The sequence below is a fragment of the Psilocybe cubensis genome, chromosome 7 (assembly GCF_017499595.1).
Source record: "Psilocybe cubensis strain MGC-MH-2018 chromosome 7, whole genome shotgun sequence".
NCBI lineage: Eukaryota > Fungi > Basidiomycota > Agaricomycetes > Agaricales > Agrocybaceae > Psilocybe > Psilocybe cubensis.
In genome coordinates, this window is record NC_063005.1 from 3,105,200 (window position 1) to 3,128,971 (window position 23,772).

At 48.7% G+C, this 23,772-nt stretch overlaps 8 protein-coding genes across 8 annotated transcripts; 6 read left to right on the plus strand and 2 right to left on the minus strand.

The window, feature by feature from the left end:
• Window positions 1-517: 517 nt before the first annotated feature.
• JR316_0008483 (Calpain-9) lies at window positions 518-3,493 on the plus strand (the record flags this gene model as incomplete). The annotated part of the gene is made up of 10 exons (XM_047894197.1): window positions 518-876; window positions 947-1,187; window positions 1,261-1,334; window positions 1,403-1,652; window positions 1,796-2,135; window positions 2,221-2,334; window positions 2,398-2,576; window positions 2,795-2,885; window positions 2,972-2,984; window positions 3,049-3,493. 10 exons carry the CDS (start codon window positions 518-520, stop codon window positions 3,491-3,493), a joined length of 2,106 nt encoding a protein of 701 aa, XP_047747512.1.
• Window positions 3,494-4,053: 560 nt separating this feature from the next.
• On the minus strand, window positions 4,054-5,254 carry JR316_0008484 (Extracellular metalloprotease; the record flags this gene model as incomplete). The annotated part of the gene is made up of 7 exons (XM_047894198.1): window positions 4,054-4,163; window positions 4,211-4,325; window positions 4,374-4,554; window positions 4,612-4,683; window positions 4,749-4,877; window positions 4,953-5,126; window positions 5,178-5,254. 7 exons carry the CDS (start codon window positions 5,252-5,254, stop codon window positions 4,054-4,056), a joined length of 858 nt encoding a protein of 285 aa, XP_047747513.1.
• Window positions 5,255-6,663: 1,409 nt separating this feature from the next.
• Window positions 6,664-7,143, plus strand: JR316_0008485 (uncharacterized protein; the record flags this gene model as incomplete). The annotated part of the gene is made up of 2 exons (XM_047894199.1): window positions 6,664-7,032; window positions 7,090-7,143. The coding sequence occupies 2 exons, from the start codon at window positions 6,664-6,666 to the stop codon at window positions 7,141-7,143; spliced, it is 423 nt and encodes a 140-aa protein (XP_047747514.1).
• Window positions 7,144-8,342: 1,199 nt separating this feature from the next.
• JR316_0008486 (37S ribosomal protein S23, mitochondrial) lies at window positions 8,343-10,182 on the plus strand (the record flags this gene model as incomplete). The annotated part of the gene is made up of 8 exons (XM_047894200.1): window positions 8,343-8,487; window positions 8,535-8,590; window positions 8,647-8,850; window positions 8,914-9,025; window positions 9,079-9,171; window positions 9,228-9,715; window positions 9,780-10,026; window positions 10,079-10,182. 8 exons carry the CDS (start codon window positions 8,343-8,345, stop codon window positions 10,180-10,182), a joined length of 1,449 nt encoding a protein of 482 aa, XP_047747515.1.
• A 905-nt stretch (window positions 10,183-11,087) lies between these two features.
• On the plus strand, window positions 11,088-14,817 carry JR316_0008487 (uncharacterized protein; the record flags this gene model as incomplete). Its single annotated transcript, XM_047894201.1, has 2 exons — window positions 11,088-11,430; window positions 11,543-14,817. 2 exons carry the CDS (start codon window positions 11,088-11,090, stop codon window positions 14,815-14,817), a joined length of 3,618 nt encoding a protein of 1,205 aa, XP_047747516.1.
• A 642-nt stretch (window positions 14,818-15,459) lies between these two features.
• On the minus strand, window positions 15,460-16,054 carry JR316_0008488 (Ubiquitin-conjugating enzyme spm2; the record flags this gene model as incomplete). The annotated part of the gene is made up of 4 exons (XM_047894202.1): window positions 15,460-15,523; window positions 15,584-15,789; window positions 15,849-15,988; window positions 16,045-16,054. 4 exons carry the CDS (start codon window positions 16,052-16,054, stop codon window positions 15,460-15,462), a joined length of 420 nt encoding a protein of 139 aa, XP_047747517.1.
• A 211-nt stretch (window positions 16,055-16,265) lies between these two features.
• Window positions 16,266-19,787, plus strand: JR316_0008489 (Class E vacuolar protein-sorting machinery protein HSE1; the record flags this gene model as incomplete). Its single annotated transcript, XM_047894203.1, has 9 exons — window positions 16,266-16,308; window positions 16,371-16,458; window positions 16,523-16,697; window positions 16,753-16,873; window positions 16,937-17,673; window positions 17,748-17,903; window positions 17,960-18,032; window positions 18,093-18,182; window positions 18,262-19,787. 9 exons carry the CDS (start codon window positions 16,266-16,268, stop codon window positions 19,785-19,787), a joined length of 3,009 nt encoding a protein of 1,002 aa, XP_047747518.1.
• Window positions 19,788-20,883: 1,096 nt separating this feature from the next.
• JR316_0008490 (Isonitrile hydratase) lies at window positions 20,884-21,570 on the plus strand (the record flags this gene model as incomplete). Its single annotated transcript, XM_047894204.1, has 1 exon — window positions 20,884-21,570. One exon carries the CDS (start codon window positions 20,884-20,886, stop codon window positions 21,568-21,570), a length of 687 nt encoding a protein of 228 aa, XP_047747519.1.
• Between the last annotated feature and the right edge of the window lie 2,202 nt (window positions 21,571-23,772).

The window sequence follows — 23,772 nt, forward strand, 5'->3', positions numbered from 1 at the left end:
AATGTTAGGAACAAAAAATAGTTTCAAGCAACTAGAAAGCGTCAAATTTTTTCTCTGTCCTTGATGATCGGAAACATACCCCCTCAATTTGGCCAACAATTCTGCGATAGCCTGCTTACGTGGTCAGCGGAACATGTAGGGAGGTTAATCCTGTCGAATTGTTTGTTCAGTACACCAATGTGTTGAGGCTGTATTTCTGACTTTCTGACGCCATCTTAGCCCGTCGTGAGGGTAAACCGTCCGATTCAACCCTACAGCTAACGTGAAGTGTACATAATTGACGCGGCTTGCGATTACACAGCCTCAAAGCAGTCGGATCAACTAAAAACCAACTCGGTATCAACACCCGTCATCTTGTTTGTTGTGTGCATGTTGCACTTTTGGACTCATATAATGCTGCGGTCCGAGGTCGTTCAAACACGGACATTGAGAGGTCCTTTTCCGTTTCTCTGAGCTACGATAACTCGGACGGAAGCTGCTCCAACAGGAGTGTAAACGCACACTGGAACCAAAGTCCATGAGCCTCTCAGTCTACTCATTACCTGCCCATATTTCCTCCGAGTCCTCAGGTTCTTCACCATTATCTGACAATGTTATCAATACTGCTACGCTCTCCCATTCCATTTATGAACCTCTGACCTCAGGCAAGATGGCACTTGGCCACTATCCTCCTGCACCTAAAGATTCGGAACCTTGGAACATCGCGCAGCCAACTCGAAGAAATACGATGACTGATTCTTCTATACTACCAAGTACACCGCCGCCGCCACAAGTTGGATTGATTGTAACCGAGGAGCTCCAACAGGCGCTTAAAGATTGTAAGGAGAAAGTAGAACGGATAGCAAAAGAATGCAGGGCAGCAAACAGGAAGTTCCGGTGAGCTCTCCATCGTTCAACGGTTTATCGTCATTTTAAAAGTGCCTTCATTTACCTTTTATTATCCTAGCGACATCGAATTTGATTTAGAGAACGACACAGTGAGGTGTTTGTACGGCTTAACGGGCGACAAAACGACCAATCCTCCTGATGTACGAAGAGTGTCCGAAATCTTCGAGGATCCAAAGTTTTTTGTCGGCGCTCCTCACTCGAGTGACATTGTTCAGGGAAAGCTGGGCAATTGCTGGTTTCTATCCGCACTTGCAACTATGGCGGCCTTCCCAGGTCTGGTAGAGAAATCGTGTATAGGCGTACGTCCTGCATCTGTTTTACTGTCGGCGCATCAGGATCTAGCAATAGATGATAATATTTGGAATCACGCAGCGCGATCAGGAAGTTGGTGTCTACGGCTTCATATTCTTTAAAAATAGTCAGTGGGTGAATGTTGTGATTGATGAGTGAGTTTTCTCCCTGAAATTCCATGTTGGCCCAGGTTTTGGCTGCTTCTTACCGTTGTTTCCATCAGCCAGTTATTCTGGTCTCTTCCCAAGTTCGAAGGTCTTAGCCAAGAGGAGAAATCCCTCTATCATGATGATAAAGACCTCTACAATAGCTTGGCTAGGAAGGGGGGGAAAGGTCTGTATTTTGCGCGCTCGGGGACCAGCGGAGAGACGTGGGTACCATTGATTGAGAAAGCATATGCCAAACTACATGGCGACTACGCCTCACTTAATGGGGGAAGAATGAATGAGGGTGTCGAAGATCTTACTGGGCGCGTATAATTACAAAGCTATTGGTCATTGGTTATACTGATATGTATCATTTCACTGGCAGGGGCATCTCAACCACGTTCAAAGTTTGCGTGAGTAAATTTCACATGATTATCCGTAGCTAAAGGCAACTATGGCCCATATAACAGGATATACTTGATCCAGATAAATTCTGGAAGGATGAGTTGCTCTACTCAAACAACTCAGAAACTCATTTGTACGGTGTCTCGTTCCCCGCTTTAACGGAATGGCGAAGTGGAAATTCTGCAGCGACGGTGGGCGGCCTTTACGGTAGCCATGCTTATTCCATCCTCAGGGTTAAGGAATGTCGTGGGAGGAGGTTTGTGGTCTTGCGAAATCCCTGGGGTAAAGAGGAGTGGACAGGAGCATGGTCCGACGGCTCCAAAGAATGGAATGGGGATGAAGGCCGTGCGATCCTCACAGAGCTTGACCACATCCTAGGTGACGACGGCGAGTTTGTCATGGAGTGTAAGTATTCCATATCGTCTGTAGAGAACAACCTCCGGCTTTATTGATGCATTGGTGCCTCTATGCAGACTCAGACTTTCTACAGGTATGGGCCTCAGTTCAGCGGACAATTATATTGGACTCCAGCTGGGTTATGTCGACGTATTGGCTTCGGCTTCCTCCCAGATCTCCGCTATGCTCATGGAGTCACGGAGAGGTCGTTTGTACGTTTTTCATTCTTTTTTGTGAGCAACACATTGCCATTCTTAACATGTCATCCCAGTCTACTTCGATCTGCCCAAAAGAACAAGCGCAATCATTGCACTTACATCTCTCGACGAACGGTACTTCAAGCATATTACTCACCAGCATCAGTACCACACTCTAGAGTTTGTACTCTACAGACTTGATAAACAGGAGACGCAAAACCACACATACAGTGGGGCGATCTGTGAGAGAAGCGTAAGCTGTGAGCTCGAATTAGAAGCTGGTAAATATGCGGTATATGTGAGTCAAGTTATATCACTTACTCCCGTCCCTTTTATTTAATACCGCCCATTCTTTGTTTTCTTTAAAAATGAAGCCGAGGATTGATCGTTTATACTATGGTGACACAGTGCGTCTTTTAATGAAGTGTGGTCCAATTCTCGGGATTTCATTAAATAAACGCCTGCGTACAGACATACTTTGAGGATAGCCTGCCTACAATGGACTACCGCAAGTTATCTCGCATGCTGTCCCAGCGAGTTGAGAGCAGAATGATAGCATCCAGTAAGTCAGAAACAGGGTTATTTTTTACTATCCTGCATTGCATAAATACTCACCGCGGATTTACCACCTATTCACTATTCACGCAGACTATACACTCGGGTACGTGATAAAATGATATGATCCTAGTGCTGCTACTACAGGGCTATACTGATATCATAACAAGGGAGGAGAAGAAATTTCTACCAACCTCGTTGCGTGCGATTATAGAACGAGATTTACAGTCCCAGATACCCAATAGCGCAGAGAACCCGGCACCAGACACGAACAACCTCACAAAGACTACTACGACTACTACGACTACCACAGTCACTACCGTAAAGAGGACCGTGGGGACACCCGCCAAACCCAGACCACAGAATGATTCAGCAGCACCATACGACATTTCGCAACACTCCCCTACATTGTTTCCAAAACACAACGCTTCAACATCTGAAACTCCTGGTATATCTACCGCAGTCACAGAGGCCCCTGCTTCGGATGCTGCTCACAGCAATTCCATTACGTACGAGGATGAGAAGCAACTATCCCTGGTTTTAGGACTACGGGTGTATACAAAGAAGGACGCCGTGGCGGTGGTCACTGGTTCCGTCTTAGATATACCTCGGTAGATTCACTCATACTACTTCGCAGAAATATGCCGGATTAGATGTGCTTCCTATTTACAACTCTTTTGTATCTGATATGTTCCATGTGGATATAGTTATGACGTTTGATGTTGGACGCGACGCGTCAGAAGACGCGTCGCACCATGTGAACTTGGACTTACTTTGAATCTCTGACCCCAAGTACAGTTAGTTCGCCAGACCAAAAGGCATTTAGTTAATTAGAAGGGCTCTGTAGTAGCATTAAGATAATTTCATTTCATCACGTATCCAAAAGGTACAAAAGTACTACTTTTGTACCTTACAAAAGAAACAGATATACAACCTAACATCCACATCCACCACCCGCGTGCCACGTGCGATGCATAGTGGAAACTCGGCCTCCGGTATGATAACAGATATAATAGGGGATATTAAGCACAAGCAAGATGGAGAGCGAGAATAAAAGTCCATGATCAATTCCTCGGCCTTACGCGTCAGGTTCAATTTCAATTCCTAATCCAGATCAGGGTATCTGTACAATTTCTGCTGGTGTCGTCAAAATGAGAGAAAACGATTGATGATGCTCAGATCGTTGGGTCACTGCGATACGTCGCCATCGAGTCCTGGATGCGTTGGATCTGGCCGGGGGTGAACTCGGTGCGGCATGTATCATTTGTGTAATCCATGTAGTTGTCTGCATCGTGTAAGGGAATATATACATTATAGAAACGAGGGACTTACGGATTGGATCAGGCCCGTCTCCAGGACACGAGTCGACAAAGTCGGGGCAACCAGATGATGCTTTCAAACTGGGCGGGGTGTCTGCAACGCGATCTCCTAGACCTACGCAACCACCCTGTACACAGGTGAGAACGATGAAAGAAAGGAAAGAGATTAAACGTACCTGGAACGTGTGGTACAACCCGAGCCAGTGACCAGCTTCGTGGATGAGCGTGCCGCCCTGGCGTTCCCTGCTGACGCCTCCTGGAAGTGTCTCGAAGAGCAGCACACAACCGTCTTCATATGGGTCTGTGCGATAGTCGATAGGGAACGCGGAGTATCCGTTCAAAGCCTCTGTGTAGAAACTGTATAGATGGGAGTGTAAATGAGGTGAAATGAGGCGTATGAAAGTAGGCCCTTACCCGACAGTATAAACGTTAAATGCGGTGGATTTTCCTTTTCTAAAGGAACGCGCCATTTGGATAGCTTGTGGCCTTTATACACATAAAAAGAGTACATAATAAGCTTCATGAAACCAAAAAGAGGAATGACGACGCACTCTCCAAGAGTCACAGTTTCATGCCAGTAACGACTCAGGACGCGGGTGACGTTGACGAGTTTCCACGAAATGCCTGTCCCCACATACGCCTTGTTCAGCAACGCCATCTGGTCGTCGATCTGCTTTTGTCTGTAAAGTGACGACAACCCGCAAAAACACATGCATTACTAAATGCTCGTAGCAGTCCAGATAATGATTACTCACGGCACCCATCCCCCGGCTAACGACATGTTCTTCGCAATCACATTAAAATACACATCGAAAACGTAGTCCTTCATCTCCGCGCGGCGCCCTTGACGAAACTCTGCAGCATGAGCTTTGATTGCCAGCTCTGAGGCTTCTATCTTGTCAGCGGATGCGTATGAGCCACATTCCTGCCTAGGATGATTTCAGCAGGCTGCGCGAAAGGTCATTAAGAAAGCAGCGTACCTCTCAATGGCGAGAGTGCTTGCGAGGAAAAGGGTACTGGTCGTTAAGAACAGAAGGGCATTACTGAGGAAACGCATGAGGAATGGGAGTTGTATATCTGAAAGGAAAGGTCCTGTTCTTCGGTGGAGAGGCGAATGGTTGAAATACAGGAAGAATAAAGAGGACCTATGACAACGGCTGTGCAGAACTAAGAAACGAGTCAAGGTGGAGGATGATGTGAACCCCGGTGTACCAGGGCGTATCCAACGCTTGGATGCGCTTGGCGAGGGTCCAGCTGTGTTCAGCGCCTCTGGCCGTTGCCCATTGTTTTTGTCCCGAATTATTGAACATCTTTTAGTAAAGTCTTGGCGCCATGGCTAAGATTTTCTCCTTAATTACGGTCGGAAAAACAACAGGAGGAATAGTTGGTAGGTTTTTTGGTGTATTTTTGGGATGATTTCGATGACCCTATGTTGTTCTTCGGTAGTCGGTTTTGCCTTAGCTGTTGGCGGGCGCTTCTTTTAACAGAGTTAGTCAGTTAGATGATGCGGTGGGTGAAAGCGGACCCCTGAATTACTGTGACGGGCAGATTACATACATCTTACGTGATAAAAATCTTCAGCCGACGCCGGAATATGGTATTGGTAGTAAGTTTTCTAGTCGCCGTTTGAAATATGAATATGAATATTAAAGTCTATGTAAGTATATAAAAAGATACATTTCATGCTTCGGAAATAGACAATTTTCAACCTTTCCTTCAAATTCTTACTGAAAACACGCTAGAACATTATCTATTAGATCAGTTAAAAAGCTACCTTTCAAGGTATGTCTTCTTATGTTTTTCACGGAAGTGTCACTTGTAATTACTATTTCTGGAAGCTGCTACCGAGGTATCTTTCGTTAGTAGAAATGAAAGCAAAATTATGTAATAAACGTCAAGTACATAGTCATGATGACTATAAAATTAATCGTGACGAAGGACGCTATAAGTAACCGTACCGCGTTTGCGCAATGCGTTGCCAACCTGAAACCAAGCGTCCCTGGTACATGAGCTAACACTTGCCATTGTCTGCACCTGTCTTCAAGATAAGCTTCTGCGGCACTGCTACAGGTCATTGAAACAACGAGGTGTCAATGCACTTTCAAGATGTCCCTCTTACCTGTATAAAGAATCATGCTAGTGAAGTCTTCCTCCTTCCTCATATGTTTCCAGACTCCCTCACAGCTGACCCATGCTGTGAATCACGCATAGTGAATGACTCTCTACTGCGCTCAATGCGCAAGGCAAACGCACCCTGTCAATGCGAAATTCATATATTCTATGATCCCACCCTGGCCTGAAACTGACACTGAATCGAATCTTTCAGACGTGTACCTTTTCGTGGTCTGTGGTTTATTGCTATATGAAAGAGACTGCATATATCCCATAATGCAACTTCATATACCCTACCTATACCTTTGACAACGACTACATCCATCGCGACTTCGTACCTCTTTATCTGAACAAATGGCAGATAGCGACACATACCCCCCGAGGTACTACGAGTACCTTGCATCCCAGCGCCGCGTATCCAACTGGGTGCAGCAGACGCGTTCTCATCCGCGGCAGAGTTCCGCTTCCAGTGTCGAGTTTCCCCCACGGACATCGCGTGCCATCACAAAGCGCACCAAACGAAGTGCAGAGTCTATGTACGCCCTCACCAGCTCGTCGCCGCCCACTCGAAATCGTCAGCGGCGCAACAGCGCAGAACAGACTGCGGTGTCACCTGCAGCTGCACTGATAACTTCTTCGCTATTCGTGTATGCGTTTTTGCCGTCGTTGTTGACGGTCATGGCGTTCGTGGTTGTGCTGACGCTTGTCACGATGGGCACAGAGGTGTGCGAGCTTTCGTATTTGTATTAGGAGTTTGTCAACTTTAACTGAATTTCCCAGGAATCCCAAGATCGAAGGTCGAAGCTGGATGAAGCCGACGTTCTACTGTCATAGATCTCTTAGCCCCCTGGTGTGGTGAAGTCGAGCGCATCCAACCGATCCACGATTCCATTACAGTGCTAGTCAATCAATATCTTTTTGTACAATATATCTATTCAAACAAAAGACACACATTATTGATGACTATCGGTCTAACCCTCTGATGAATTGAAGTTCAATTAAACTGATTTGTTTACAGAAAGGTCTAGTACTTGGTCTGCGTGGCTGTTCACTCGGGGAGTTGTTCCCACTTGAATTGGGCGTGTTCAAAGAGCGCTCAGGACACTTAACATCTTTTTGACCTCGCTTTATAATTAGTGGGTAGACTAACGCTTCTACACCTTTCAGGTTCAAAAACATAACTGTGGACTAGGAATCACCAGTTAATTTCCTGCCCTGATCGAATGGATCTAGCAAGCCAAAAATTCTGTCCCCGAGATATCCAGAGCGAACGGCCCGTCAGTAAGAATGTCCTCAGAAGCAAATCACGCAGCAACACACCAGCCAAAGTTCACACTTAATCCATCGATCATTGTCGTGATTTAGCTGATGATTGCTACGCGTGCGTTGGAACAGGATTTAGGGAAATCGATTCGGTCACTTGATTCAGGGAAGGCTCCAGAGGGTGGTCGTTAAATGCTCCACAGTTTATAACAATGAATTTCACTCCAGCGAAAAAACAAAACCTAAAATTTCATGCACTGCTAGTAAGTCTTGAGACCATACCTCGGATTGCAAGTCCAGGCGCCATAAACGCATGATCAAGAGGTCGCATGCGAGCAATTGTAACGATAGGATGAAATTAGTCGCTTAGTGGCGATAGGAAAATGACACAATTTAAGCCTCTCGAAGCCGTACGATAGATTTGGGGCAACTCAAGTATAAGGAAAAGTGAGAAATGTTCAAAAATGATATTGGTACGCAATGGGAGGAAGTGTACCTTGAAGCGGCACAAGCTCGGCAACAATCGGGTTTGGCGGCGTCTGAACTTCCATGGTCCCGTGACTTATTTTCTCTTCCGACCGTCGACAGTTCCTCGCTCATCGTCGCTGGCAGTGGCCTCCCCCAACGTCCACGCCGACCGCGTTTCTTCATCTTCGGCGTAGGAACTCCCAATATCCTACCATATACCAACTCATAACAAGGTACTTTCCAAGAAACATCTTCAGCCAACGTCATTCAATGCCCAACATTTTCGTGTTTTCAGTTCCAAAATGTCGCTTCTGGCTCCTGCAGCTAGAGCAGGACCTTCCAGGTCAACGGCAACCACGGCAGCGGCAGCAGTGGTCCTAGGACGCTCTGGAGCTGTTGTGCCGCGGAGACATTCCTCCACGCGTCCAGTTCCTGGGACACCCTCGCGTATGACGCCCTTTTTCATAAATACCAGCATATTGACCGTTTTTCAGAACCCGGATACTTTCAAAAGAAGGACCCAAATGAAAAACTGAGGAGGAAAATACCTGTATGTTTTTCAAAACATCATAACTTCTCCACGCTAAGCGATTTGCACTCCGTTAGACCTTCAAACAGTTGCAAAGACTTCCAGCCTCACAGATGGTTCACGAGCTCTTCAATGGAAATACGGTCGGGTCCCTTGAATCATTGCCACTGAAGAGTAATGTGGCGCGTACTCCCTCGTCACTCTACCAGATCAGAAAATTCGAAATGAATCGTCCTGACCCATTGAACGTTTATGGTGCTCCCAGAAATCTGAAATATGAGGTATGATCTAAATAAATTTTCTGATTCTACAGAATGATTGAAGCCTAAATTCTGTTTACATAGTATACCGTTCTCACCAAACCATATAATGTTGTACGAGAGATCACCCAAGAAGCTCTGAGGTTTGTATCCCATTCGAAGGGCACGCCAAGTCTTGACTCTCGTGTAGTGCTGAGTGAGTCTCGTCTTCTATCCGAGGGGACGCAGACTCATAATATTCCGCTTAAGCTGGTCGCGCAGGGTCAGGGAAGAGTGTGCTTTTGCTCCAAATTGTAGAGTGTACTATTCAAGACGGATGGGTGGTCATTTATATCCCTCGAGGTGTGCCATTATTATACCAGTTCCCCATACCTGTGTATTGATGTGTTACAACTAAGCCGTCAACCTCGTTAACTCAACCACCCCCTACGTGTATAACATCCGCACACAAACCTATCAACAACCCTCGTATTCCTTCCAGATCTTGCAGCGCATGCTAACAGTTAACGGAGGCGCGTTATCTAAAATCCAGCTGTCGGAAGACCTTGTGCTAGAAAGGCAAACCGTGCGCGCCGGTACGCCACTGTCCGCCGTTATTGAAATCGCCATCGCGGAGAAGGAGAGATCAATAGGACAGTCTCCCGCTATCCTGGAAGCTGTCATGAAATCTTTGGAGGTCCAAACACAGTCAGTTTCGTGTTCGTTAAAAACCATCGCAAAAGCTGATATGTGCTTCAACAGATATCCCGTACTTCTGGCGGTTGACGATTTCCAGGCTTTGTACGGTAAGACCGCTTACCGAGATCCACATTTCGACGCCATTAGGTCATACCACCTGTCAATACCAAGAATGATCATGGAATACGCTTCCGGGAGGAGAAACTTTGTGCGCCCCTTTTCAATTGTTTTGGTGTCATGGGTAGTATTGACGCTGTTTGATCCGTTTTTAGGCTCGTGGTGCAGTTTTTGGAGCCCTTTCTCTATCTCAATCCAACTACCCTCTGCCTCTTGAACTCCGCGATGCTCTGCAGTTACAAGAGCTAGATGCATACCCTGTGTCTCCATACCTCAAGCGCAGCAAGGATATGCTGGCGTACACTGAAGGCCTCAGAAAACTTGAAGTCCCGGCGAAGCTGAGTATGCAGGAAGCACTAGCCGTTTTCGAGATCTGGAAGAAACGCATGGCTATTGGAAAAGGTTAGCACATTGGTATCCGGATCAGTAGTCAATGAGCTGACCTGTGTTCTAGATAACTCATTCTACGATGAGATTTTCCTTAGCAAGTACACGGAATCAGGTGGAAACGCTAGGGATTTTATCTGGAAAGGTCTTCTTTCCACCACTGATCTATAATAGCGATCCTTGACCTTCTTAATTATTACCCGTGCTTTAATCTCAATCGAAAGTGGCAACAGTTTCATTCCAGAGATATACGATTGCACTTATAACAGACTGAGATGACATAGCAGGTCATCTCATTAGTGAAGGCCGTATTCCCAAATTGATTGTGATAGTCGTCCTCGCATTTTCCCGGACGCCCTTCACTGACATGTGTCAACAATGTTTTAAGAGAAACACCGCTGTTTTGATAAATGCACCATCTCGTTGATAAATGAAATTTTTACCAGAGCATGAAGAAGAGAAGACTACCTCGAGTGCTGCGTCGTAGTCAAGGAAGAGGCCCCTGGACATCCTAAACGCGCACACTCCTCAGCTGATGAGACTTTAGGAGGTGCCCGCGGCCGAACTTTCTCAGTGTATCGTTTACCCCGTCCCCTAATGCCTGGGTCTAGACGCGCTTGCTAGTCAGTGATTCCTAGTACTCCTGCTCCTGCTCCTACTGATTAGGTGAGGGCAGGTTATGTGCCCGACCTACATAGACGAGTTTCATGGAAACCGGGTACAGAATCCATCTCAGACTGGGTCATCCTCCATTAAGAGGTCGCACCCTTTCGAAATATAACTTGAAATGCACAAAATCTATAATTGTAGTTGCGGTTCAGAGTGCTGCGAGAACGGGCTTTGTCGTGCTTTAAATGCGGCTGGGTCAGTTAAGAGTCGGGGATTTCAAGGATCATGGATCAAGCTTTCTAGCAATCAGAGTGAAGCTAACTATACTATCTCGAGTCAGGGCGGGTAGCAGTATCTTGACCTGCTTATGCCCGTTTCTCCCCTGACACTACCTCACCTGCTTCGTCAAATAGAAACTACATCTACGTACGACCGACTGACGGGCGACTGACTGGCAGGCGAACACAATGCGGACGAGACAGTCACTCTCGCCGTCATCGCCGTCGACTCGAAAGCGGATTCCGACGATACCACCAGTGCCTCGTTCCAAGCCTCCTCTGCCACCCATGGCTACTGTAACGAAGAAGGTGGTGTTTCCTCATGCCGACCACTGCGATAGCGATGTGAAAGACGAGCTCCTCCCTATGTACGAAGTGTACAGACTGACTGGGGCCAAAACTCCATATTCGTATTATTTTGCGCGAAGGCCAAGCCTGCAACCGGGATCTGCCATTGGTACAGCGCCTACAGTGAGGGCCCAAAGATACGACGCCGATGACATAACTGCCCTGGAGGAATCTGAATCTCGGCGTATGTCATCCATTTCTTCCCTATTGTGCTTTTTTTACGCACGAAATGCCTCCCATATATGTGTTTTGCGATGTGATGTTTTATGCTGACGTTTGATTTGGCTTTTGTTCAGGTGCTGCTCGATTGAAGAGGAGGCGTACTATTGGCGACGCCCATAGTATTATTGGGCGCATCTCCTCCTACACCTCGTCCTCCTCAACGACCACCAAACCCACTGTCACTACTAGGATCAAACTCCAGGACGCGAAGGAGCAGCGTACGCGGCGACCACGGCCATCCACGTACATCGAAGAGACAGAGAACATGAAGCAAACCAAGTCAAACGCAAATTCAAAGGCCCAGGCTCAGGTGCAGGCTCAGAAAAAATCAGAAAAGGTTCGAAGCCAAAGCCAGGGCCGTTCTCCGATAACGCAGAAACCTGTAGCCGCTGGGCCTACACGGTTACATACGCCAACCCTGCGCACGAATATGCATATGTCGACGACAAGTGTGCTCCTTTTGCCAAACCTCAACACCGACTCGCTGTGGCTAAACCGGCCCACCAGGCCGCGAGCAAAAACAAACGATGCCCTGGTACAAGTAAAGGAGAAGGAGAAGGTAGAGAAGGAGGTAGATGGTGTTCGACATGCTTCTGCATCTTCGACGGCTACTTTGGTCCCGAATCCTCCTCTTCTTCCTCCACCGGACGTCCTGGTTCATGCACAAACAACGAGTCCGCTGGTGGTTCCTGTGCGTCCTGCACGTCCTGCTGAATCGCTGTACTCCAACGAATCGACGTTCCGTACGATATGTGCATCTGCTTCAATGCAGGAGAACGACGTGGACGCGTTGCGCGGCCCGACATCAAATCTTCGACCTCAACCACAACCTCAGACAGGTCCTCAATACCTTCATCCACATGGAGACCATCAGCAACTCAAACAGCTGAACATGGAGAAGCGAAGGTCAAAGCTGCGCTCGCCTTCCGTGGCGACGTCTGTGTCATTCTACAGCCAGAAGAGTTTCCCTCATCGGCTTCAGCTCCCTACGGATGTCGACACAGAAGAGCTTGCGTGGCTCGTTATCGATGACGATGACGACGGCGATGGAAATGTAGGCGATAGTCAAACCGGTCCGGGTATCAAAGATCCAGCATATCTTTCAGCTGACTATACTGCAAACCAGCCACGGGATGGAGGGCGCCATCCGTCAAGTAGTAACTTGAGCCTCCTATCTGACGGCAAGTCGACTGGGACAGTGAGATCGCAGAACCGCTCAACACGTACACGGAGTACCAGACCCAAGACCCGCTCTCGCTCACGCTCGCGCCACCGCTCCGGGAGAGCTGGTGGAAGTAGCAGCAATCGACAGCGGGAAAAACAGCCTCCTACACCGTCAATATCACCGTCAGCATGGTCTGCAACCCGCCTCGGACCCTCTGCATCGCGCACGCCATCGATAGCACCCTCCGCGTGGTCCGCACCAATGTCGATGTCGATGTCAGCACGGTCTGTTCGCACAGTCGGATCTCGCGCACATTCGGTGGCGCCGTCGGCATGGTCGAGGGCGAAATCTGACTCGCTGTCGATCGCTCGTTCAAACTTCACAGCCACATCTCGGTCGACGGCAACGTCGAGATCCACGTCGACGACGACGTCAGGATGGGCGCGCAGGGATATTACAGAGGTACAGGAGGATATGAAGTCGTTCCTCGATATGTCAGAGGATTCGAGGTGGCATTTTTCTTCCTCCTCTTCGTCTTCGTCTTCGTCATCGGCTGCGTCTGTGGTCTCTGCTTCGCCGTCTTCGTGCTCTTCACCAGAAGTGGGGTGTGGGCCCGTGCCGGAAATATCGGTATCTGTGCCAGTACCTGCTGGGTCCTCACCTGGTTTAGTTGAGGGTAAGGACATTACAGGATCAGCGAGCGAAGTGAAAGAGACGGCGAGAAGAAGGTGGCAAGATAGGGAGTCGACAATCCTTCCTCAATCGCGGAACGCTAGTCCAACGCAGCAGAGCATCGACCTGGATTTCGCTGACGACATGCGGTACAGCCCGAGCCTAAACCCAACGCTGGCGTATATCGTATTCGGGCCGGAAGATGATGGTGTGGGCGTCAACCTTGCAGAGGAGTCACTGTCGCTCTCGCCTGTCCTGATACCTCCGTCCTCACCCTCGCTTTCTCATAAGTTGAATCCACCGATGATTCAATCTAGCACGGCGTCAACATCCTCGTCGACGGCCGTTGCTTCGAGCTCGGATGTCCACTTTGACAATGGTTCTGGAAAGGGGGCTGTAGCTGTCACAGGACCCTCGAGTTGGGGTGAAAAAGAAGAGGAAATTTGCGAGGATTACGATTATGGTGTGGCGGTCGACGTGTTGGTGGATCATCAGCACGAGCGTAAACGTAGTCCCCATTCCCATCCGCGTTCGCAGCGCCGGCACCGGCGACATGGATCGCACAAATCGCTTGCGAACAAAGACGATACGAGTGAAGTTGTTGTGGTTGTCGTGGAGGAGAAAGAGGGCATAGTCCACTTGATGGATGCTACGGAGGGCCAGAAGGACATTGAGGTGGTATTGGGAGCAAACGAAATGATTGACGTATGGAATGAGAAGGAGAAGTCGGAGAAGGAGAACCTGAAGCCACACAGGAGTTCGAATTCAGGTTTGGGTCCTGCTTCAAAGTCCGGAGCGCCTTCACCCGAGGGTAGGCGGTCGCAATCGAGGGCACGGGCTCGAGCTGGCAGCAGAGCCCGGAATGAGGATGGTGGTGCTGTAGCCTCGCGGAACAGTCGTCATTCTCAGCATGGCAGTGGCCACGGTTCGATTAGGTCCAACATTCCTCCCAGCCACGCGGCACCACCTGCACATCTTCCCCGCCCATACATTAACTCGAAATCCAGTAAAAATGTGGGTGGTGGTTCGGGCACGCGGATGCAGGCGCGGAGCGTGCGTGCGGTACGGAAGAAGACTTCTGCGCGCACACTGAGGAAGGACTTTGGGAGTCGCAATATCGGTGTTGGTGTTACGGGTATTGTCGGTGTCGATTCAGGCGTACATGTGGATGTGGACGTCGGGTTAGGTTCAGGAGGAGGCCTTGGCGCTGTTGGCGTGTTGGACCCACGACTGCAGCCCGAGTATTATAACCACAGCGTCGGTGCGGGTGTCAGGACGAGTACAAACGCAACAGCATCAAATACAAGTATGCCTATGAATGTAAGTGCAAACAACAGAGCACGAGCACGAGCGAGTCTACAGAAGAAGCGAGGGCTGGATGACGTCAGAGACAGCCGTCCGGTAATGGCCAGCCACAACCACGCAGAGAGGGAGGAGAAGAAGAATAAAGACAAGAAGTCGAAATCGCTGTTTAATTTCCTTCATGTAGCCAGCTTGTTTGCGAGGGTTTGAGTGCGATATGGTTGCTGGTTTATGGAATTATGCTTAATATGTGCTTGATTTTACGGATTTTTGGGCGCGTCTGGACTAGTGGCGGATGAAAGCATGTACTGTGTTGATTTGGTAGATAACGTGGAAGATAAATACCTGTTTTACAAGGAGCGTCAAAACATCACCAGAAACTGTCGTACCCATGGGAGAAAGCCTTACAGCCCTTCCAAAGTGTATATGGTGCAGGGTGGGACTTTCGGAGCGCCCAATTAACCGAGAGCTCTGAAAGATGTGTGTGAGTCACACAAACACGACGGTACCGGGATTCGAAGGGGATCGAAGGGAGGAACCTAGAAAGAAAAGCTAAGCACGTCATGGACGATAAAGGGCCGTACATACTGGTGGTCGGAAGGAGTTATCCTCGATGTCGATCTTGATACTGGCTGCAGCTGTAAACATAAATAAGTCGTCAGTAGCCTTTCATAGTTCCAAATATTCCCATCAAAGGGCCGAAAAGTATGAATCAAGATAGAATTTGTTTATGCATTGCAAGAACTAGTAAAACACATTTGATTTGTTAGAATTGAGAAATTGGCATGGATTGAGTGGGTAGCATTATTCCTCATCAGCGTCGTTCAATGGATAGCCGAATACCATCTAGACTCAGAAGAATGTCGATCCTTCTGGAGGTTGGGGCAGCTTCCTGTTATTGAATGACGCCATTTCCCTGAAGAAATATAACATGATATGAATATAATCGCAACAAAACCAAGGTGATACTACGAACTTGCGGATCTCCACGAGAACGTGCTCGATGCTGAGAGCCCTTGACCAGTTAGCAAGGACGGGGAGTTTAGCGGGGTCTACTTTGCCGTTCATTTGATTGACAAAGGGAAGGTTGACGCGCGAGATGAACTCGACTTCAGGACGAGCATCAGGGTAAGCTGGACCACAGGTGATCTTGAGACTATAGATGCGGTTCTCGTGGACAGTCTGATGGTTTGATATCGTCATAAAAGGGCCCTGAGAATGAGCGAAGAGCTGCTGCTTACATGGCCAGGACCGATGATGGTTCCGTTCCAATTGCTCATCAGGATATCGTCGCCATCTTCAAGACCATAGGAGCAAGAGCCATCGCCAATTCCCTTCTCGCCCTTCTCAAGCTCTTCTAGGAGACGGAAATTCCTGGGAACTGAGAATAGGGACTGTATAAGTATTCTGGATATATGAGATGCACTGCGTGCAGACCTTTAGCCATGGTGAGAGTAAACTAGTCAAGTAAGAAAGAAAGGGAAGCTAAGCGGGCAATGAGAGGATAACGCCGCTTAGTCACAGCCACCAAGGTCAAGTCAAGGTCTCCTTGTCGCATAGCCATCCACCACCTTCTCTCATCCGCAGTCATCCCCCTCTCTCATATCCCCCATCGTTCCTCTATATATCATCCACTACAGCTAATCATATAATCAGCCATGTTCGGTGGCGGCTCGTCTACTGAGTACGATGATATCGTTAGTAAGTCATCAGTTACCCATAGTATTGTTAAAGCTGCATTTCTCACATCTTACGCACATCAGGCAAGACAACCGACGAAAATCTGACAAGCGAGAACTGGGAGCTCATATTAAATCTGTGCGATAAGGTGCAAGACGAGGGACAAGCAGGGTGCGCGAACCCCTAGTCATAACAATCCGCAGGGGCTAACGCTGATTTAAACGTCATATTTCAGTGCACACAGCTGTATTGCCGCTGTGCTGAAGCGTCTAGCGCACCGTAATCCTAATGTCCAGCTGTATGCTTTGTCCCTGACCGAATCGCTGAGCAAGAACCTTGGCATCGAAATACATCGCGAGTTGGCTTCGAGGGCATTCACTCAAGGCCTCGAGCGGCTCATTACAGATCGGGTACGTGCAACAAAGGTTGGGCGAATAATGTCAACTTAATGACATCCTTCTCTAGAATACTCATGAAAAAGTACGGAGGAGGGCACTTGGTCTGATAGCTATGTGGGCTGCCGAGTTCGAGAAAGATGAATCATTGGGGATCATGGAGGATTGTTATAACAATTTGAAAGCTAAAAGTCAGTCTGGATTTGTTTTCTCGTCAGCTTCGTGCCATTCTGATCTATGGTATCTCTTCGCAGATTACAAATTCGAACAGCCAAACGAACCAGCACCTCCAACCGTCGACGACGAAATCCGACGTAAAGAAGAAGAAGAACTACAGCGCGTACTCGAAATGTCGATGCAAGACCGTGGCGGTCGCTCACAGTGGTCCGACTACAGCCTCGCCGCAGGCTCGTCATCGTCCACCGGTGCAGGCGCGGGCACCTCGGGCTCAAGCGGCGGCGGCGTTGGACGTAGCGGGTCAATTGCCTCTCCTGTATCTGGTACCGGCAGCGGCTCTGCGCATCCCTTCGCGCAGCCCAAGTATCAGGCGGGTGGGTACGTTCCTGCACGCACGCCCTCGCCGGCGACGATGGCTGCACAACAACGCCAGCAACAACTGCAATACCAACAGGCGCAACAGAAACAGGCGCAGCAGCAGCTCCAACAGGCGCAGGCTGCTGCTGCTGCGCATGCTGTGCCAGCTGCGGTGACCGAGTCACTTCCGCCTACATTAGCATCGACTTCATCTGCTGCTGCTGGTTCTTCGTCTACTTATGCGTCGACGAACACTCCGGCTGCGTCTGTTTCATCTATGGCTGCGAGTGGAAACATCGTGACCCGTGTTCGTGCTCTGCATACATTTGAAGCAACAGAACCTGGCGAGCTTGCGTTCGAGCAAGGAGACATCATCAAGGTCGTTGATCGCGGATACAAAGACTGGTGGAGAGGCCAGCTGAAGGGCAGGACGGGTATATTCCCTGTTAATTATGTGGTACGTGTTGTGTTTGAATCATTTCTTGCTTCGTTTCGGTCTTGTTTCGTTCGTCTACTCATTTCTTTTTACAGGAAGCGATGCCCGAACCGACAGCTGCCGAACTGGCCAAAGAGGCAGAACAGGAAGCAGCTGTGTTTGCACAGGCTGTTAATGTTGAAAAATTGCTGAACATGTTGCGGGCTCTCGATCCGGCGAAGGATAACCTAGCTGATAACGAAGAGATCCAGGTAATCTCCTTCAAGCTCCTCTTCGTTCACGACTAACCGGTTTTTTAATTATTTAGGAGCTGTACAGAGCGAGCATGGCGTTAAGGCCAAAGATTGTGAAACTTATTGATAAATACAGTCAGAAGCGAGGTGTGTATTGGAACGATTGTGGTATTAGCTTTACTGATAAAATCCTTTGGAAACTTCCAGCTGATTTGGTGTCGATGAACGAGACATTTGTCCGTGCTCGCAATATCTTTGATAGAATGATGGAAGAGAGTCTTGCGAGGCATACAGCAGGTGAGTTCTTCCCTTCAAACATACTGACCTCCTCTTCATCATCATGGATCTTGTTTTCTCATTCCAATTTTATTCTCAGTCTACGAACAACCATACCACCGCGCGTCTTTCGTACCCCAAGTCCGCCCCGACTCACGCGACCCAAACGGTCGTCGGGCAGAGTACGGTCCCTCACCCGGACCGACACCTGCACCATACGGCTGGAACGCGCCTGCGGGATACCCACAAGAGCCACCACAGCAACAGCCTGTGTATGGTGCGTACCCTGCCCAGGCAACTCCAGGATATGCAATTCCTGTGCAGCAGCAGCCTGTGGTGACCACGCCTGGGCAGCAGCAGCCTCCTCCCGTTCAGCAGCAGCAGCAGTACCAGCAACCTCCGCCACAACAGCAAGTACCCCAGCAACAACCACAGCAGGTTCCAGCGGCGTATGGGGTTGCTCCCCAGGGAGGGTATGCGGGACATCAGACTAATGTACCGTATAGTCAGCAGGGCCCAACGCCATATCCTACTCAGCAGCAACAGCCAGTCCAACCTGTTCAGCAGCAGCAGCAGCCGATCCAGCCTCAACTTGAACACCAGCAATCATTCAATCACATTCCACCTCAGCAGCAGCAGCCTATCCAACCTCAGCCCGTTCAACAGCAACAGCCACAGCCGGTTCAAACGCAACAGATCCCCATCCAACAGGCCCAACCCGTCCAGCAGCCAATTCAGGCTGCTGCCCAAGCAGAACCAGTCCAAGCTCAAGTGCAACCCCAGGCTGCCGCCGTATCGCCGCAACCACAAGCCCAGCCACAAACCCAGACTCAATCGCAACTTCAACCACAACCCCAGCAAGACCCCTCTCAACCTATAACGGGCCCGCCTCCCTACGTGTACAACCCATCCTATACGTACGCGGATCCGAACGTGCAGGCGTGGGCGCAGTATTATGCGCAGGGCGGTAGGGATCTAGCGGGCGCGGTGTATTTCTTGTCGATTCCGGGCGTTACTGAGACGCAGGCTCAGGGAGCTCAGGGGCAGGCACAGGCACAGGCACAGGGACCTCAGAGGCAAGGCTCTGTGGAAGCCACAGCTCAGGGTACGGATCAGCAGCAGCAGACGTTACAGCGCCAACAAAGTTACCAAGCCCCAGCTCAGCAGCAGCAGCAAGGTAACCCACAGGCACAGGTGCAGGCACAACCGGCAGCGGACAATCAATTCGCATACGGTTCTGGAGCTGCTCGTGCGGTGTCACCCATCGCTCAGCAACAACAGCAACAGCAGCCAATCCAGCCAATGGCACACTCGTCGATGCCCCGATACCAACTCCAAGATCAGCCTGTTTCTCAGTCTCAGCCTCAGGAACAACCTCAATACGCAACCCAATACGTTAACGATGTGGCGGGCAAACAAGCCAGCCCAACTTCTCCTATCGGCAGCGGCCCAGGCGGCGTGCCGCGCCCAGGGACGGCGGGGTCGTACCACAGCCCGACGCAGAACGCGTCGACGCCGTCGTGGGTTCTTCCTAAGAAGACGACAACGCCTGGCCCCGGTGGACAGTTTGGTGGCGTGAGCTTGAGTGATCCGGCTGGTGGGAGTGCTGCTGCTAGTCTCGTTTAATTGAGCGATGGCGGTTCATGGTGGGTTTCGAAATGCATATGAAGTATAATTGATCGGATTTTCGTCTATAAGTTTTCCTTTTATTTTCTCTTGTCATTCTTTTACTTTTTAAATGTCATGTTGTTTTTTTTCTTTATAGTTGGCTTCTTTTCTTAATCTTATTTCTGTTTGTGGTATCATTTGAGTAAGGTTAGGGTGCCATAGACCTGCAGACAGACGAGACAGGCTCTGATCTCGTTATGCAGTATCCTTCCTCAGTACGAATGTGTATGAGTGAAATAGGATAATATCATTCGTTTTTGTTATTACTCTCATTGTCATTGACGATCCAGGTGCCCTTGAACTAACTCACTTCTGAAAACATGGATAAGCATGAATACCATCAGAAAGAAGGAAAACAAGTTCGGGACCTCCGATCGGCACCCACCTTGGAAATACAAACTCCGATCATCCCCGACATCAACTTCAAATTTATGAGTTACTGTAGTGCTCGAGCCTGCAAGCTCTTCGCACAGCTTAATTCAGAAAGAGCTATAAAAGAAGAAAGATGTGATGTCCTCTCAAATGTCTAATATCTGACGACTCGATGTGGGACGCTGGTCTCCGAGATATCCAGAGCGTACGCATGAAACAGCATTGAGCGCGAAGCAACGAGAAAAACAAGGCCCGCAGCAGTGCTTAAGCATATTTTCTTATATTATGTTACTGCGCCTTGCACCTCGGCTTCCACTTAGATGTATAATCACTTATGACATGTGCATAATGTTATATGATATATTGAGGATCATTACGCAGATCCTTACAAATGCGGCAACGTTCGTAATATTGTGTGTACGCGAATTATCGAGTGGTTGGACTCTGGATGTATGGGTTGACAGAAGGATGAATAAGTAAAGGTGATACCGAGCACCGCAGCAATACCGCGAGAGTTGAATTTCTAGAAAAGGGAGTTTACTTTGTAGTAGCATACGCAAAAGCACAAGACGAAAAAAACACATTTAAAGAGCAATAATTTAGTAGCCAAATCTCCATCGCCCACCAGCTTGAACAAACCAGCCTTCTAAGCGTTCATTCATACCCACACCAAACGTACCCAATGTCTCCGAAAGTCTTCAACATGGGTCTCATCCTAATCCAACCCGAATTCCAATGGCTCGACGCCTCCGGGCCCGTCGACTACATCAACAACCACTCCCGAGCCATGATATCGCACCTCCATCTCCCCGGCGACATCACCGACAAGGCGCCCATAATCAACTGGCACTACATCTCCTCCGACCTCACGCCCGTGCAACCAACCTCTGGCCCGCTGCAGGTCCCGACATGCACGTTCGCTACGTGCCCACCGTTAGACTTTATCGTTGTTCCGGGGCCTGACCCCACGGCTCAGGCGTCAAAGGAATTCACCGAGTTTATCCAGCAGCGCGTTGCTGATCCAGGACTTCGCGGTCTGCTTATGGTCTGCACTGCTTCGCTAATGGTCGCGCAAACGGGCGTTCTTGACGGGCACCAAGCGTGCACGGCAAAGGTCGCGCTGAAAGCTTTCTCCCAAGCAGGCATACTTAACAAGAGCGTCAAGTGGGTAGGCGATCGGCGCTGGGTCGTCGACGGAAAGCTGTGGAGCGCGGCGGGAATCACGTCGGGCATTGACCTCGCGGCTGAATTTGCGAGGGTGTATTTTGACCCAGTTATTGTGCAGTTAGCGAAGGATGCGGCGGAGTATGAGCCCAAGCCTGCATATCCAGATCCGTTTGCGAGGTTGTTGGATGGTGTAGAGTTGTAGTATGATGATTGTGAAAGTCATTGTAGGGATATGCATGATTGTAGAAGGCTTCACCCACTATGATTATATTCTGAAATGCGACTACCACAACCCGTTCTCGTTAGCCATTTACTGTGAAGGTATACTACTACCATATCACCATATCGCCATATCACCAACCTTATGTCCAGATTTCTTCCCATGGACCACCAAACGTATTAAAAAGCATCCTATAGCATCCTTGCTGATCAGTAAATCTCGACCATTCGGAACTACACTCACAAAGCAAATGAGGAGAATTCTCGGTGGCCCCTCCTTTAAATGTCCTATTCAGTCAACGTGTCTCTTCCTGGAATTCTCCGGCGCTTTTTGAAATGGGGGCGTGCTTGCGTCACAGAACCTCCAAATACACCCGACTTCGAAGAACCCACCGAACGAGGTCTCGTTGGGCTGTCAAACCAAACTATAAATACCCCCAACGCCCTGTTCCCCCGCATTTGCAGCACAGGTGCTCGTCTTCAGCTGACCTTGCCGAGAGAGATCTTCACCGGAGTGGAAAAGGATGGTCATGGATGTTACACCGAAAACCAATAGCGGCTTGTCATCGTTGAAAAAGTTTATGGTAGATTTGCTGCCTTAGCCGCCGGCCGAGAGGCATACAGATATATAATACCGATTATTGGATTATTGGGTGTCGTGTGGACTGCGAGTATTCGAAACAGATCATTTTGAGCAGGGTGAATCATTGTAAGGTGCCTATTTGCATCTTCGGATGGTCTCAAAGACACCAGAACCGGTACATGGAGAATTTTATTCCTCGACATTTGCTTGGCGTCCATTCATCCATGACCAAAAGCCACGAGCTCAGTCTGAAGCCTGTTAATTTTAGCTCCTACCCAGAGGATAGAAAATGCACTGTAAATGCGGCAGTGGAGTGAGGGATCTTTTTTCCACCCCACCGTACATACTGCTATACTTGCCTCGCAGCGTCCCCGATGTGGAGCATTCTGGCTATGGGTATGATCCCTCAGAGTGAGTTTGAGCATTCGATGGAGCACGAACTATATGTTAGACCAAAGTATTAATTTTATTTCCACTTCAGTATGGGCCGCCGCTATAATCCCCCAAAGGTCGGCGCCGAGCACACAATTGACGTTAAACACAGACTACGGGAGAGGGCTTTACACTATGGTCGACGTCGTGCCTCACTGTACGATAGAATGTCAGCCGGTGAGAAATATGACTACGGTAAGTCTTTAGAGTTCTACTGGCCGATGGTCATCCCAGTGAATTCAGAGGCAAAATAGACATGCACCTCGATTGACTGCATATGCGAAGAACCGAATTTTCTGTCCATCGCAATATGTATGGAGTGCGCCGTCCAAAGTAGCTCATACCAGCTACAACGGTCCATAGCCCAGTCACTCATGGACAGTGAGTGGCTCGATTCCACAACTCAACTCAACACTGACAATTTATATTCTTTTCAGACATCATAGAAACATGTCATAAATCAGGGTACACACATATTCAAACTCCTCGAACTGTTGCTGCAAATTCTGAATATTCCACAAAGGTTCCTTTAGTGCAAGAAGGGTTGACAGTCTTTGCGTTTGCTCTGGTTGTATGCGGAATTATTATTCTGGTAAACCTAATATGCGAGGCTTGCAGGATATTCGAGGCGCCTGAAATAGGCGACGGTCAAGAAACCTGTAGAGATAAAGGAACTAGGGTCACAATTAGATCCATTACGACTTGACGAAATTGAATGTAGTACCACTTGTATTTTTAGAACATATCACTTTGTATTGCGGGGACATTGAGAGAATCTGCATAAATGGTACCTGTGCTCCGGAATACAAACACAAAGTGTCATACAATGTCAGTTAGAATAACACAGTAGAGAGAAGACAGGAATTAAAACTTCACTAGACAAGTGACGTTCATAGTTTCAAAAAACAGCCGAGCCAATCCAACAAGTTTTCTTACCTCTTCATGTCTTCTGTGACAACCGCCATTTTGGGGCAAGCCAATATTGCTGCTTTGGGTGGAAATCATTTCCCTCTTTAGAGTCACCTTGTACACTGTCGTCGGTTACCTATGCCAGACTCCTAATATCTGTTACCTCTTTATCACCCAAAATTTACTACCTGCCCGTTCAAAATTACTAGGCGAGATGCATTCAATCTCTATAGTGCGTACCTCACAGTGCCTCTCTGACAA